The 16,220-nt window shown below is 34.8% G+C and overlaps 2 protein-coding genes and 1 pseudogene across 2 annotated transcripts; all 3 read right to left on the minus strand.

Moving 5' to 3' along the window:
• Positions 531-1,455, minus strand: LOC109361903 (annotated as a pseudogene).
• LOC109361904 (RING-H2 finger protein ATL78-like) lies at positions 3,801-4,448 on the minus strand. Its single transcript, XM_019607431.1, has one exon. It carries the CDS (start codon positions 4,350-4,352, stop codon positions 3,801-3,803), a length of 552 nt encoding a protein of 183 aa, XP_019462976.1. The 5' UTR covers positions 4,353-4,448.
• Positions 11,966-12,770, minus strand: LOC109362052 (RING-H2 finger protein ATL78-like). The gene has a single exon (XM_019607624.1). The coding sequence runs from the start codon at positions 12,705-12,707 to the stop codon at positions 12,033-12,035; it is 675 nt and encodes a 224-aa protein (XP_019463169.1). The 5' UTR covers positions 12,708-12,770; the 3' UTR covers positions 11,966-12,032.

The following is a 16,220-nucleotide window of genomic DNA, read 5'->3' on the forward strand; positions in this document are numbered from 1 at the left end:
ATTAATTTAGGATCTAGTTCTGATTAAACCATACTTGGTATGCCTCCAACATTCTTACTAATCCATTGTATTCTTACTTACGATCTAATTCCGATTAAACTATATAATTTTTGCATTGTTATGGTTGAAAGTAAGTTTTACATCGCTCACCTCATTATCTTTAAATACTTGTTGGACTACTTTTCTCATTGTCAATTGGTTTTGAGATGAAACCTTAACATGATATCAGAGTCGGAACTCAGCTTTTTTCTTTTAGTTATGGGTCAAATGTAACCTTTCGTCTGATCCAGCAAGTTTACGTGGAGGGAGCATGTTGGAAAGTAAATCTTACACTACTACTCTCATTGTCAATTGGTTTTGAGATAAAACCGGCTAATAATCCATTGTATTTGAAGAGGTTTGATGTAATGATTTCAACCACATTACCAAACTAAAGGAAGTGAAGCCGATTTAGTTTTTTCACTTGTTAATTATAGCCAACAGAAAAACATGCATGGTGTATTTTCAAGGAGTTTAGTTCAGGTCAATAGGATAATGTTGCCCCTTTCACTACTTCCAGAAAACATTAGAACCACACTTGTATTTATCCTTTCCTTCGCACTCAAGTTCCAAATCATCAGAAATAAAGGGCACTTTCTGCATCAATTAAAAGAAAGATAGGAAAAAAAGAAAAGAGTCAGTGTCAGGCAATAAAGGACAAAGAAAATTCTTAAACATCAAAATAGAGATAGCAAAAGGTGTCTTTTTTACTTCATTATGTATTTTGAAACATGTGTATATAAGAAGATATAAAGTAAGAGACATAAATAGATATATGATATTATGATATTCAGAACTTAATATTTAAATATTCATAACAGCATTATTAAGCACAAAGGATTGAGATGCACCTTTTGCTTTGTAAGATCTTGGCAACCAGTGAAGTTTTCAGGGAATTTGCAAGTGCCATATTGCACAGTCTATGCTCTAGCAAAATTTGTTCCACTTGTAGTGGTTGACACCACGTCCTGAACCAAAACTCCATTAGTTCCATAAACTTTTCCTTCTTATAAACTCTTACCTTTTCATGTCATTCAGTTCCTAGAGAAATCATACAAATTAAACTATACTTATAACGACAATTAACAATATAAACAACAGCAAAAATAATGTAAAACCATGATTATTTAGCATAGGCAACTGAAGGCATGGAAGTCTTAGCATTGAGCTCTGAGCATCCAGCACCAGATATGGTGTAGCTACAAGCCATGACACTAGAGTTCATGGTAGCCATGGAGGAAGGTTTTTGTGATCTTGATCAGTGTTGTAAAGAAAATTAACTTTATTTTCAAATGAAGTGATTAGTCTTGGAGGGTATTCTATTTTTTCCTTGTGTGAGGCTAAGGTATGTGACAAGGAGTGATGTGTTAAAGGGTGTAGCCGATAGAATAAAGATCGTGGTAGGAGTGTGGATAAGGTGATATTGCCTCACTCTTTATTGGCAAATCTTGTTGTCCTTGCCATTGTTAAGGAATAAAAATCTATAGTCTCAGATTTTGTCTCATATGTTGTCCCATAACAATGAAATATATTATATTAATTAAAAATTTACTATTGTTGTTATCATTGACGTAGTGCAGCGTGTGAGGCATGATCTTGAACACCATATCTCTGTTTATTTGTAAGTAACTTCAATTTATATGGTGTATATTATTCTAGGACCCACTTGAAAAAACAGAGATAGCACTTCATACCTTTCCGTAACTATTTGAAGCAGAAGGGCAGGGGTGAAGGTAACATTGTCATTGAACATTGTGAAGTGTCATGAAACCAAATGAGTTGAGCCACTATTGGATATTAGCTAAAAGAAAAATAATAATGAAAAGACTTTCTTGAGCCAAATAAAAAGGAAGTGATTAGAGATTATCTCGAAGAAAGAGAGAATTTCTAGCCAAGTAAAAAGAAGTAGATATGATGAAACCATAATCAATGCTCTTTTTCTTTGCCCATATAACCTTCAAGAGCTTTGACTATTAATAGGAGTTCTTCAAGTCATTGTAAGACACACCAAATACTTAGCTCAGTACAAATTCTCTATTATTGTTATCTTCTTCTAATATTGTGAGAAATACTTGAATAAAAATGAAATTGGGTGTACTCGGGCTTTGGGAAGTGGTGAAACACTAATAATTCTTTTTATCACAGTGAAATATTCTTGTTGTTCTTCAGCCGTGGACGTAGGTAAATTACCGAACCATATTAATTTTTCGGTGTCATTTTCCCTATTATATTTTCTCCATGATAATGACATAATTGTAATAGTTAGTTAGTTGCTAATAGAATTATAGGGGGAAAATTAGATAGGAAAACGAGTTGAACATGTACAAATTCATTCAGAATACACCAATCTTATTGTAATTCTTGTAAGTCTTGCATAATTCAATAAGAAAGTTCAGATTTTATTCTTCTTTTCATTAGAATCTCTACCCTTATTTACTTGAGACTTCGAATTCATCCTTGAATTCTTAGTTTTTCACAAACAACCATATCAATTGGCATCTAGAGCTTCTTCTTTTCTGGGAAGAGAAATGGCAGAACGTACGCAAAGAATGCTGAAGGAAGTAGAAGAGCGTCTGGAACATCGAATAATGGAGAAACATGATGGAACTTGCGGGTGAAATTCAAAAGACATTAGTAGAATCATTGAAGAATCATAGAAGTTTTAATTCTAATGAACAAGAATACACACAAAGTATTCGATGCTTTATTTTAAACCCTTTTTGTAAAAGTTTCTGGTGATTCTGACTCCACATCTTCCACAAGTGTTGAATATGATAAAGTACTTATTCCTGAAGACCAAGAGAACTTCATCCTTGATAGATCAACTTGAAACTCCTAACATAACCTCAGAGGATCCAAAAAATTTAGATGAAATGGTTCGGAATGAGTTTGGTATATGGGAGATCTTCTTGTCAAACAATGTGGATGGTTCGCCAACAATTCTTCATGGTTCTCGAGTCGAGATTCGTATGACTACTTCCTCTGGAATCAAGGACTCAAATCTTGCTTGGATCAAGTTCTTTATACAGGCTCTTGGTGAAATTTCATATAACATAATATACTATGATCCACCAAAAGAGGAACACTCCATGGTTGGAAAAAGACACATATTAAAGGGTGCATCTTATGAAACTAAGATTGAGTTGATTGGAAGCAGTTCAATTATTTTGATCTTTGCAACTAGTTTCCTCAATTCATTTCTTGAGGGCAAGAATTTTTCTATGGGAGGGGCAATGATAAGGACATAATTGTAATAGTGTAGTTAGTTACTAATAGAATTGTGGGGAAAAGTTAGTTAGGAAAATGAGGTGTATAAGTAACTTGTAGAACAAGTTACTTAGTTGAACATGTATAAATTCATTCACAATATACTCATATTCTTGTGATTCTTGTAAGTCTTGCATAATTCAATAAGAAAGTTCAGATTGTATTCTTCTTTTCATTAAAATCTCTACCTTTATTCACTTGAGGCTTCAAATTCATCCATGCTTCTTCCGCTTCAACAAATAACTATAGGTTTAAGCCTCTCTGTCATTGTTGTAAAAAAATTACAAAGAGTTGAAGCCATTTGTTGAACAGAATGAGTTTCAAGAAATGGCACAAAAACTTCCTCATGTATGTACGAGAAGGGGTGCTTATTCTTTTAAAATATTAAAGACGAGTTACATTGGTATAATGTATATATTACTATTTATAATTTATTATATATTTTAGAGATTTTTAAAACTTCTTAATAAGAATAATTTTTGAAGGTTTGTCCACTACAGGAAATTCAACAGTGAAATTTGAGAAGCAAAAGGGTAGTGATAAGTCTCAACGAGACACTGTCTACACTCGGGGCAAGATGAGTGTGAACTCAGCCATTTATTAATGCAAGGAACATAGATACCGTGGTTGCACTCAGTGTCCAAACCTGGAGCTGGAAGATTCATCTCAGTTGAGTAGCTCACTATAGGAAAAGTTTTAAGAGCTTTCTTCTTAATTCCTGTGTTGGCTTCTAATCTTGCTGAAAGGTTGCTTGTGCTGGATGAGTCAATATGAATGAATAAGTCTGAAAACCTCAAGGCACACCTTATGATAGAGTTCAATCCTAGTAAGCAAATAATAAAACACAATATGACTAAGAGCACCATGACAACATTTGCATCAAAATTACAGCTTCCAAGATTTAGATTTGTGAAGTTGTGGCTGTTTATGGAAGCTACTAGGGAATTGGATTGGTTAAGTGGGTTTGGCAAGAGTAACCTTCTTGAGTGGAAGTCCCCAAGAAGTTCATGGATGAAGTGTGAAGTAAAGGAAGTAGAAGCATACATGTTTGTTGAGAGTTTTGTTGTTCTTGATGAGTTAGTTAAATAGCTTATTTAGGTTGGTTGCCTTAGGGGATTTATATATAGCCTAGGAAAGTTAATATAGTTAGGTCCTATATGATATGGTATCTGGCTTTGATATACAGTATATATGAAACTATATTATAAAGTCTTTAGTGACTGGTTGCTTATTAGAATATTCCACAGGGTTGGCCAGATTGTTGAGGTAACTTTTTATCTTGACTGGTTAGCTTTGCAATTAAATTAATAACAAATCATCCAAATGGCAATATGTTTAAGCCATGGATTTGATCTGCAATCTGATTCTTATAGTCCACAACTGTACTTTTACTCGTATAGTGGTGTATGATATTATAAATTTAATGAAGAAAGGTACTAGGAGACAAGTAGAGAGGCTTGAGTATCTTCAAAGGTAATGCTTTTTGCTCTGGATTTATTATAAGTACAACTATATGGATCTGTATCTTTTTGGGTTAGATCTCAGTACAACTGTGGCTTCTTTGGACCCACATCCAGGGAGAGATAAGAAAATGAAAGTGACAGAGAGGTTAGATGAGTAGCACTATTAGGCCGCATAATACATAACATAATAATCAATATAACTAGATATTAGATGATCTTGTGTTCATGCATGTTGTTCTAGTACAATAAGCAAATTGTTTGTTAGATGTCTCTCATTTCTATGCCTTAAAAGAATTTTATGACTATTTTATGGCTCTCTTTAAGAGCATTTTATGTCACTTTTATGGCTTTGTTTCCAAGCATCCAATGCTTTATATCCAAGATACCAAGACTTTGCTTGCCTATAAAAGGACACATATAGAGAGCTTCAAAATCATCTTCACAACACACAACATCTCTTTCATTTACACATATATTGTGAGTGCATTCTTGGTGAGAATTCTTGTTCCATTTGAGAGAGTATTTGTGAGAAAAAATATTGTCATTTGTCCTCATCATTATAAGAGGATTTCTTGTACTCTTCTTTTTTACATAGTGGAATTTTGCTCTTGATCGCCCGTGGTTTTTTTCCTCTCACACTGAGGATTTTTTCCACATTAAATCTTGTGTGTTATTTTCTTTATCCTTTACTTGCTTCTCTTTTGTTCTCAATTGATTCAATCCTGTGCTTCCGCATTGTGCTCTAACCTTAACAAGTGGAATCAGAGCTCTTACTAAATTGAGAATTTCAAAATGTCTGCAAAATTTGACATTGAGAAGTTTGATGGCAAAATTAGCTTTTCTATTTGGCGAGTCCAAATGAGGGCCGTTCTTATCCAGAGCGGATTAAAGAAAGCTTTAGATGGGAAGTCAAAGAAACCAGTTTCCATGACCGATGATCAATGGGACGAGTTGGATGAAAAGGCGCTTTCAACAATTCAACTTTGTTTGTCGAAGGAGGTTCTTCGTGAGGTTGCCAATGAAGAAACCGCTGCGGCTTTGTGGCTGAAGTTAGAAACTTTATACATGACCAAGAGCCTCGCAAACAAGCTTCGTCTCAAAGAACGGTTATACACCATTCGTATGGTTGAAGGTACTCCTATTCAAACTCATCTTGATGAGTTTAATTCTATTATTATGGATATGCAAAATATTGATATTAATATTGAAGATGAAGACAAAGCTGTTTTGTTGGTTGTCTCTTTACCTTCTACCTATAAGCACTTCAAAGAAATCATGTTGTATGGAAATAATGATACCTTATCCTTTGAAGATGTTAAATCTAATTTATTGTCCAAAGAAAAATTTGATCTTGAAGTTAATTCTGTGGACAAGGGTGAGGGCTTAAGTGTTCGAGGTAGAACTCAAGAAAAAGGGAGTACCAATTATAAAAAGTTCAGATCCAAATCCAGAGGTCGCAAATCCAACAAAACTTGTCGCTATTGCAAGAAACCGGGGCATGACATTCCTGATTGTTTTATCTTAAAGAAAAAACAAGAAAAACAAGATAAGGGAAAATTTCAACAATCCTCTGAAGCTGCTAATATTGAAGCCAATTCTGACGGTGATATTCTTTTATCTGTTGTCTCTTATAATAATAGGAGTAAAACAGAATGGATTCTTGATTCTGGATGTACTTTTCATATGTGTCCTTATAAGGACTTATTCACCACTTTTGAACATGTTGACAGTGGTGTTGTTTTGATGGGCAATGATACCCAATGCAAAGTTGCAGGAATAGGTACTATTCAGATCAAGGCTCATGACGGTGTTGTCAGAACCTTGGCTAATGTCCGCTATATTCCAGATTTGAAGCGGAACTTAATTTCTCTTGGCACCCTAGAGTCTCTCGGGTGTAGGTATTCAGCTGAAGGTGGAGTTCTAAAGGTATTGAAAGGTGCTATGGTATTATTGAAAGCTAACCGGATTGGTAGTTTATATGTCTTGCAAGGTTCTGTTGTGACAGGTTCAACAGCTGTATCTTCTTCAATGCATGATAATGACATTACCAAATTATGGCACATGCGCCTGGGCCATATGAGTGAAAAAGGTATGCACCTTCTAAGCAAACAAGGTCATCTTGGTAAACATGGCATTGGTAAATTGGATTTTTGTAAACATTGTGTTTTTGGGAAACAGAAAAAGGTTAGTTTCTCCACTGCAACTCACCGTACCAAAGGTATTCTTGATTATATTCATTCTGACCTTTGGGGGCCTTCTAAATTTCCTTCTCATGGAGGATGTCGCTATATGATGACCATCATTGATGATTTTTCTCGCAAAGTTTGGGTTTATTTTCTGCAGCATAAAAATGAGACTTTCTCCACTTTCAAGAAGTGGAAAACTCTTGTTGAAACCCAGACAGGGAAGAAAGTGAAGAAGCTTAGAACAGACAATGGATTAGAGTTCTGCAATGGTGATTTTAATGAGTTCTGCACAAAAAATGGTATTGCTAGACACAAAACTATTCCAAGAAATCCTCAACAAAATGGTGTTGCAGAACGGATGAACAGGACTCTACTTGAGAGAGTTCGTTGTATGCTCTCAAATGCTGGGTTATGGCATCGGCGTGAATTTTGGGCTGAAGCAGCATCTACTGCTTGTTACCTGGTTAATCGTTCTCCACATTCAGCACTTGATTTCAAAATCCCAGAAGAAATTTGGTCAGGTAATCCTGTTGATTATTCTAACTTAAGAATCTTTGGATGTCCTGCTTATGCACATGTTAATGATGGTAAATTAGCTCCAAGAGCTGTTGAGTGCATATTTCTTGGTTATGCATCTGAGTCTAAAGGATATCGCTTATGGTATTCTGATGCAAAGTCACGGAAATTAATTCTTAGCAGAGATGTGACTTTTAATGAGGATGCATTTTTATCTTCTGGAAAACAATCTATTGTGTCTTCTTCTACTAGTACAGGTAATCTGCAGGGTACTAGCGAGAAGGTGGAGTTGATAGTGAAATCTACCGTTCCTAATGTTGATGTTCCATCTTCCTCTACAAATCAATCTAGCATTGATGATCATTATGTTGATTGTGATGATAGTACAACTTCTCCTATTCATCATCATCTTAAAGATGATTATTGTATTGCTCGAGACAGAACCAGAAGACTAATTAAAAGGTCAGCTAGATACACTGATGGTTATAATTTAATTGCTTATGCACTGTCAGTTGCAAAAGAGGTAAATGATGTTGAACCTGCCAGCTATACAGAAGCTGTTTCTTGTGTTGATTCGTCACAGTGGCTAGTGGCTATGAATGAAGAGATTGAAAGTCTTCATAAGAATGGTACTTGGGCTTTGACAGAGCTTCCCGAAGGCAAACGACCATTACGATGTAAATGGATCTATAAGAAGAAAGACGGTATTCCCGGGGTTGAAGATCCAAGATGCAAAGCACGACTAGTTGTTAAAGGTTTTAATCAAAAGGAAGGTATTGACTTTAATGAGATATTCTCACCTGTTGTTCGTCATACTTCTATACGTGTTTTGCTTGCTTTTGTTGCTTTATTTGATTTGGAGTTGGAGCAACTTGATGTAAAGACAGCTTTTCTACATGGAGAGCTGGAAGAAGAAATTTACATGGAACAACCTGAAGGATTTATTGTTCCTGATAAGGAGCATCTTGTCTGTCGATTGAAGAAATCATTATATGGCCTTAAGCAAGCTCCCAGACAATGGTACATGAGGTTTGATTCTTTTATGATTGGGCAAGGTTATTGCAGGAGTCAATTTGATGACTGTATTTATTTCCAGAAATTTCCAAATGAATCATTCATATACTTGTTACTGTATGTTGATGATATGCTAATTGCTTCACGTGACAAGTCTTTGATCCGGAAATTGAAAATTCAACTCAATAATGAGTTTGAGATGAAAGAATTAGGTGCAGCCAAGAAAATTCTTGGTATGGAGATTCACAGGGATCGTCAAGCTGGTAAATTGTTTTTATCCCAAGAGAAATATATTGAAAGAGTGCTTGAAAGGTTTAATATGAATAATTGTAAACCTGTTTCTACTCCACTTGCTGCACATTTCAAGTTATCTTTAGATCTTTGCCCACATACAGAGGAAGAGATGGAGCGTATGTCACATATTCCTTATGCTAGTGCAGTTGGTAGTCTTATGTATGCTATGGTGTGCACTAGACCTGATTTAGCATATGCTGTTAGCATGGTAAGTCGATATATGCATAATCCTGGAAAGGATCATTGGAGTGCTGTAAAATGGATTTTTCGGTATCTAAAAGGTACTTCTGGTATTGGCTTGGTATTTGACAGAAACAAGGCTACAACTGATGACGTTGTAGGTTATGTTGATTCGGATTATGGTGGTGATATTGACAGAAGGAGGTCCCTTTCTGGTTACATCTTTACTCTCTATAATAGTGCTATTAGCTGGAAAGCTACTCTTCAGTCCATTGCTGCATTGTCTACGACTGAAGCAGAATATATTTCAGCAACGGAGGGTGTGAAGGAGGCTATTTGGCTCCGAGGTTTGGTAAATGAACTTGGTCTAATACAGGGTGTTCTTACAGTGTTTTGTGATAGTCAAAGTGCTATTCATTTGACCAGGAATAATCGTTATCATGACAAGACCAAACACATTGATATAAAACGTCACTTTATCCGAGATATTGTTGCTATTGGTGAAATTATGGTGGAAAAGATTCACACATCAGAGAATCCAGCAGATATACTTACCAAGCCACTTCCGAATACCAAGTTCCAACTTTGCTTGGACTTGGTTGGTCTCTACAGCACTTGAGTGCCCTTCGGGGCATTATTTGGCGATGAGCAACTTATCAAATTCGAGCCAAGGTGGAGATTGTTAGATGCCTCTCATTACTATGCCTTAAAAGAATTTTATGACAATTTTATGGCTCTCTTTAAGGGCATTTTATGTCACTTTTATGGCTTTGTTTCCAAGCATCCAATGCTTGGAATCCAAGATACCAAGACTTTGCTTGCCTATAAAAGGACACATATAGAGAGCTTCAAAATCATCTTCACAACACACAACATCTCTTTCATTTACACATATATTGTGAGTGCATTCTTGGTGAGAATTCTTGTTCCATTTGAGAGTTTTTGTGAGAAAAATTATTGTCATTTGTCCTCATCACTAGATTTCTTGTACTCTTCTTTTTTTACATAGTGGAATTTTGCTCTTGATCGCCCGTGGTTTTTTTCCTCTCACACTGAGTGTGTGAGGGGTTTTTTCCATGTTAAATCTTGTGTGTTATTTTCTTTATCATTTACTTGCTTCTCTTTTGTTATGAATTGATTCAATCCTGTGCTTCCGCATTGTGCTCTATCCTTAACATTTCATGCATATGCACATTAGCATGTGTCTTAATCTAGGATTTTCTCATAGCCTTGTGCTAGGAAGAAATTATTGCTTGAGTGCATATATACATCAATATTTTTTATTTCAACGATCTCGGACTATGCAATAATTTCATGAGTGCATATAGACCCATTTTAGTTCGCTGACAATTGGAGAACCCCACAGGTCAAACTAAGTCTTCAATGCAACTATAGGTTGTGGATTTAATTGAAGGGAGTGTTTGGTGTTGGAACACATGCATATTAGTGTATATTCCATAAAGATGATTCAGTGAATCAGTGAAATATGCAATTGGATTGGTTTAAACGGATCTCTTCTTATGAGAAGCCACTCACTACTCACAAGTGGTTGATTTAAGAAGTGAAAGGTTGCATTGCATATGCATTAGTCTAGAATTTTGCACTTTCTCCTACATGCTCATTACTTGTTGATTCTGTTACATTAATAATCCATGACCAATTTGTTTCATTAGTAATCATCATTATCTATCTCATGTTTATGTTTAACGAGTTAGTGTCGTGTTTCAGATATGTATCATGTATTAAATGTAATACACTCAAGTTATAAACTATAATGCTAAAAATATTGTTGAAATTGCAAAGAAAAATGAGATGCAGAACAATAAATTTTCAATATTAAAACACCTGGGAATCTCTTTGTTAGTATTCCTGCTTATCGTTTGAGCAAATTGGATTAAGTTTTTTCCTTCCAAGATCTCGTAGTTGATATTTTTTAGGATTGAATATTTACTTCTTTGGCTTATCTCATTTTTGTGTTTGTGTCCTTTATTAGGTTATCCACTTCATACGTGGTTTTACTTTTGCATGAGTGTGACTGTTAACGCCTAACATGGATAAAGCTTTTCAGCTGTTTAATCTCATGTCTTGTTGGAAATAGAGAGGAAAGAACTGAATTATTGTTGTGTAGGATGTACAGAGGTATTCATATTTATAGGATTGATACTGATAAATAGTAATGTGTCTAATTAAAGATGAAGTCTTAGCTTAGTGAAAATCAAATCATATTAAACTATTTTTTTTAAATCAAAACAATTGTGACTATTTCATCATCCAAGACCACAGACTTCTGAGGATGATTATTGGCAAGGGTAACATGTTTGAAGGACTTTAAACTCTATTTTTTAAAGACAGTTAAATATGACAAATCTTCTACCGCTTTTCCTTTTGATAACAATTCTGTTTCTAGTTTCAATAATGTTCAGTTGTGATGGATTCTAGTACATTCTGCAATGACTGTTAATAATCCACAACTGTGGTATGCTAGATTTGGTCACTTGTCAGCTAAAGTATTGACATTGTTTCAATAAAGTTTAGAAGATACATGTCTACACATCCATTTGAATTGGTGCATTGTGATATATGGGGATCTTACATGGACACACTTGATCAAGTATAAATGGGAAACTTTTGCAAAATTGATAAACATTCAATTTGGCATTGTAATCAAATAATCAAGGTCTGACAATGCCAAAGCATTGGCCCCACTCAGTTCCTTGCCAATGAAGGCACACTTCACCAATTCTCATGTGTATAGGAAGGCCAAAGCAGAAATCCATTGCAGAGAGGAAACACCCTGTTTAATGTGGATAAGGCCTTGTTATTTAGTCCAGGGTGTCTATGTCCTCTTCGCGAGTTTGCTTATCCACAACTACTTTCCTCATCAACAGAACTCCGTCTCCGAACTCGATGAGTTCTTCACCGCCAGCTTCAAGAAATCCTAGAGTAACTCTTCACCCTTCACATTTGGCACTGGACCTTTTCTGGTTGTCATATTGGTGTAGGTTGAGTCATGATTTATAAAGTGCAGCTAACACTAGAACAATCTTTCAAGCATTGAGAGTAGTGAATTAAATTAGCTTGATTCCCTATAGTTACGCACTAAACTTTCTGGCTCAAGTGGTTCAATCCTTATAATGGTTTCTGGCTCTGGCAGTGGTACCACACGTCCAGGTTGTGATCCAACAATCTTATGGCGAGTCTCCATTAGGCACTGTCTGCACTTGGGGCAAGATGAGTGTGAACTAAGCCATTTATCAATGCAAGGAACATGAAAAAGATGGTTGCACTCAGGCAAAATGCGAACCTTCTCATCCTTGGTGAACTCTGAGAGGCATATTACACACTCAGTGTCCATACCTGGAAGATTCACCTCAGCTGAATAAGTTACTATAGGGAAAGTCTTAAGAACTTTTTTCTTGATTCCTATGTTAGCTAATGATGGTGAAGGGTTGCTTGTTCTGGATGAATCAATACTAATGACCAAGTATGAACACCTCAACACACATCTTATGATGGAGTTCAAGCCTAGTAAGCAAATAACAGCACACAATAGGACTGAGAGTATCATGACAACATTTGCATCGAAATTTCGGCCACCGAGATATAGATTTGTGGAGTTATGGCTGTTTATGGAAGATGCAGGGGGGTTGGCTTGGTTAAGTGGGTTTTGCAGGAGTAACCTTCTTGAGTGTGAATTACCAAGAAGTTCATGGATGTTGTGTGATGTAAAGGAAGTAGAAGCATACATGTTTGTTGTTGGGAATTTTTGTTTGTTTTTCTTGATGAGGTAGTTAGATGGTTTATTTAGGTTGGTTGCCTGAGGGGATTTATATTTATAGGTCCTACATATAGGATATTATATATGTAAGTGTTATAATATGTATTTTGTATATTAAACCATGGGTATTTGAGTCTTCTCATTAGTACATAGTCATATCCCTTTTCTATTGTAATGGAACACAATTAAGATACTAAAGTTATTATTTTGCCACTTCCTCTCTTCTTTTTTTTGTTACCAAAGGTATCCCTTACATTTTTTGGGTAACTAATTAATTCCTTTCAGAGTTCGTAACTATCATCTCAACAAGTATCGTTCTCAATAATCAAACCTTTAACCTTGAGGATCCAGTGGATCTTACACCACTTCTTTTCTTCTCTCTAACACAATTTAACATATAGTATATAAGAGCCACCAAACTAAATTATATATTATTTGGTGACTTTTTATCCTATGTTATATACTAGAATATGTGCGGACCCAACTTTGTCACATGAAATTGTTTAACAATCATCACACCACCATGCAAGTTGCTAGATCAAAATCTATCGAGTTGTGGCATCTAGTTAAAGCATCATTGTAATTAATAAGAAAAATTATCCAAATGGCAAAATGTTTAAGCCATGGATTTGATACGCAATCTGATTCTGATATTGTCCAGCTCTACTTCTACGGGGAAAGTGGTTGTGTATATTGTAGGATATTATAAACTTTATGAAAAAAGGTACGAGGAGACTAGTGGGGGTGCTTCTTTTTTGCTTTTATTTTATTTGTTTAGCTGTGTGCTGATTAACAGAATGGATCAGTAGCACACACTGATCTAAATTGTGGACTGCATCACTTGATGCGACCACAATATTGTGGTTGCGATGAACGCCATAATTATATCACACCACAATTGCAGTGTGATTCAGACCGTATCACGTGGCATCGAATTCAAAAATATTTTTTAATCACAAAATAATTCATATCATAATGACTGCAATCTACATTGTAACGGCAGGAGTCACAATAACCGCAACCGTTATCACAATCACGATCTAACTATAATTTAAAACACCAGTAGGAGATAGTGATTAGAAAGCAATGAAGACAGTGATAAGAAAGTAATAAGCTCTTGGCCTTGAGAGCATATGCTTTTGCTTTTTGCTCTATCTGTATAACAAGTACCACTACATGGATCCGTATCTTTTTGGGTTGGATCTGACTACTAGTGGGAAATAAGAGAATGAGAGTGACAAAGATTAAGTAGCACAATTAAGCTGCATAAATGAGATATTAGATTATCTTTTGTTCATGTTGTTCAAGACTAATGAACAAGTTGATGCAAAGGCACATGCTACATGTCTTTATCTGGGATATCCTAGTAACCTTGTGCTTAGAAGATATTATTGTATGTTTTGGGACCATTATCTCACGCACGTCCAAACCACTGATATTGCTTTAATTAGTTAAAATTTTACGAGTTTATTTAAAATCAACAGTTTGAATATATATGGAATCAATAATATCAGATCATGCAATAGTTTCTGTGGGGTGCATACGACCTTTTTAGGTTGTTGAAACAGGTCAAATTAAGTTTCCAATGTAACTATTGCTTGTGGATTTAATTGAAGTGTGTGTTTGGTGTTGAAACAGGTCAAATCATGTCTTAAAATAAGTGTGATGTTACAGGACATCAGAGGACAAATATTAGTATTCTTGTTTATAGCTTTTGCAAATTGGATTACATTATTTACTTCCAAGATTATCCAATCCCACATTACAGGATGAGTGATTTGTCTGGTTGGGTTTCATAAAAATATTTTTCCTTTTCTAGATAAACTTCATAAATCACATATATTAGGTAGGGGCATAAAAATTTAGTTCGGTTCAATTTTTGGTATATTTTAGTGACCGAACCGAACAAAAACATATGGTTCAGTTCTGCTCAATTAACCGCAAATTTAACTATAAGAATCGAACCGAATCGAATCGCTCTTGAATGGATCAGTTCGGTTCCACGTTTTTCTATTTCATTTTTTATAAAAAACCTTCCATTCCATGAATTGAAAATTCAAAATGCATTACGAGAAATATTGTTTATCCATAAAAGAATAAACATTCTGAATCATATATAACAACAAAATTCATGATTATGAACTTATATAATTAGTAAAATATATAATAGTTAATTTATAACCTTACATTTCATAATTAGTAACACATGTAACAATATATGTATAACAATATATGATATATGTTAGTTTCAAACTCAATATCACAAAAGTTGTAAATATGTTCCAAATCATAAGATACTAGGAAACAATTTAGTAACTAATAACATATATAAAACTAACTTAATAACAATTTAGTAACATATATAACACGACAATTCACACAAAAATTGATAGTTTAAGCTAGAAAATTAGTTGAAGAATTTAAACAATTATAAAACATTATTCCCTAATCCTTTGTATATATTTCTTTAATATACGATTCGGTTCCAACGGTTCCTAAATTTCTAAAACCATAAACCGAACCGAACATAAACGGTTCCTTAAAAAAATAACCAAACCGAACCGCGAAACCGAACCGAACCACATTTGTGGTTCAGTTCCTTCGGTTTTGCGTTTAAACCGGAACCGCTTACATTCCTAATGTTGGGTATTACAACTCCCTAGCATACGATTTATTCGGTTCGTATATATATTATAGATAAAGTTCTAATTATATTAAAGAGATAAGGTATCATATAAATATTGTATTGAACCATCAACAATCAACCCAATTGATAGAAAATTAGATTATTTTTTAATTATTATATCAAAAGATCCATTTTTGTGGAATTTGCTCCGGTAAGAGATTATAGCTATTGGAAGGATGATGTGCGGTCTTAGGAGATTCCTTAGAGAAGACCTTTGTTTGATAGAGAGGAGTTCATTGCTAGCAACTTCTATGTTTTGATTCAGAACCATTCGTGCAAAAAGGAGATGTTGGATAGATGGAGGTGGCGACTAAATGCTTCATGATAATATGTGGTTAAATATACTTATTTGACCAACCTGAATCAAAACAATCTCATTTAGGTAAAGTTTTAAAAAATGGTTAGATTAACTGTGCGCCTTCAAATATTTGTTGCTTTGTCCGGAAACTTCTTAGAAGAAGGCTTCCAAGAAAAGATGAATTGTTTAAGAGAAATATTATAATATGGGTAGATGGTCAGATGTGCATTTTTTGCAAAAATCACGTCGAATCATTTTATCACTTATTCATATCTTACGAGTTTGTTTCAAGTGTGTGGAAATTTTTTTACTATTGGTTACAAACTCCAATTACCACTCCTAATTGTTGAGTTCTTCAATCATCATGGTTCTCTTGGAAGAGGTAGAGTTGCAAAAGTTTAGAGAATGTTGTGATTTGGGGTGATTTAGTCAGTTTGAGTTATGAGAAATGAAATGATTTTTTTGGGAGAAGAGCCTAGTTATATTCACATTTTTTATT

Source organism: Lupinus angustifolius, chromosome LG12, assembly GCF_001865875.1.
Source record: "Lupinus angustifolius cultivar Tanjil chromosome LG12, LupAngTanjil_v1.0, whole genome shotgun sequence".
Taxonomy (NCBI): domain Eukaryota; kingdom Viridiplantae; phylum Streptophyta; class Magnoliopsida; order Fabales; family Fabaceae; genus Lupinus; species Lupinus angustifolius.

Bases quoted from the DNA above. Each gene is read 5' to 3' on its own strand.
- LOC109361904 (XM_019607431.1), bottom strand. From the start codon at position 4,352: ATGTATGCTTCTACTTCCTTTACTTCACACTTCATCCATGAACTTCTT.
- LOC109362052 (XM_019607624.1), bottom strand. From the start codon at position 12,707: ATGTATGCTTCTACTTCCTTTACATCACACAACATCCATGAACTTCTT.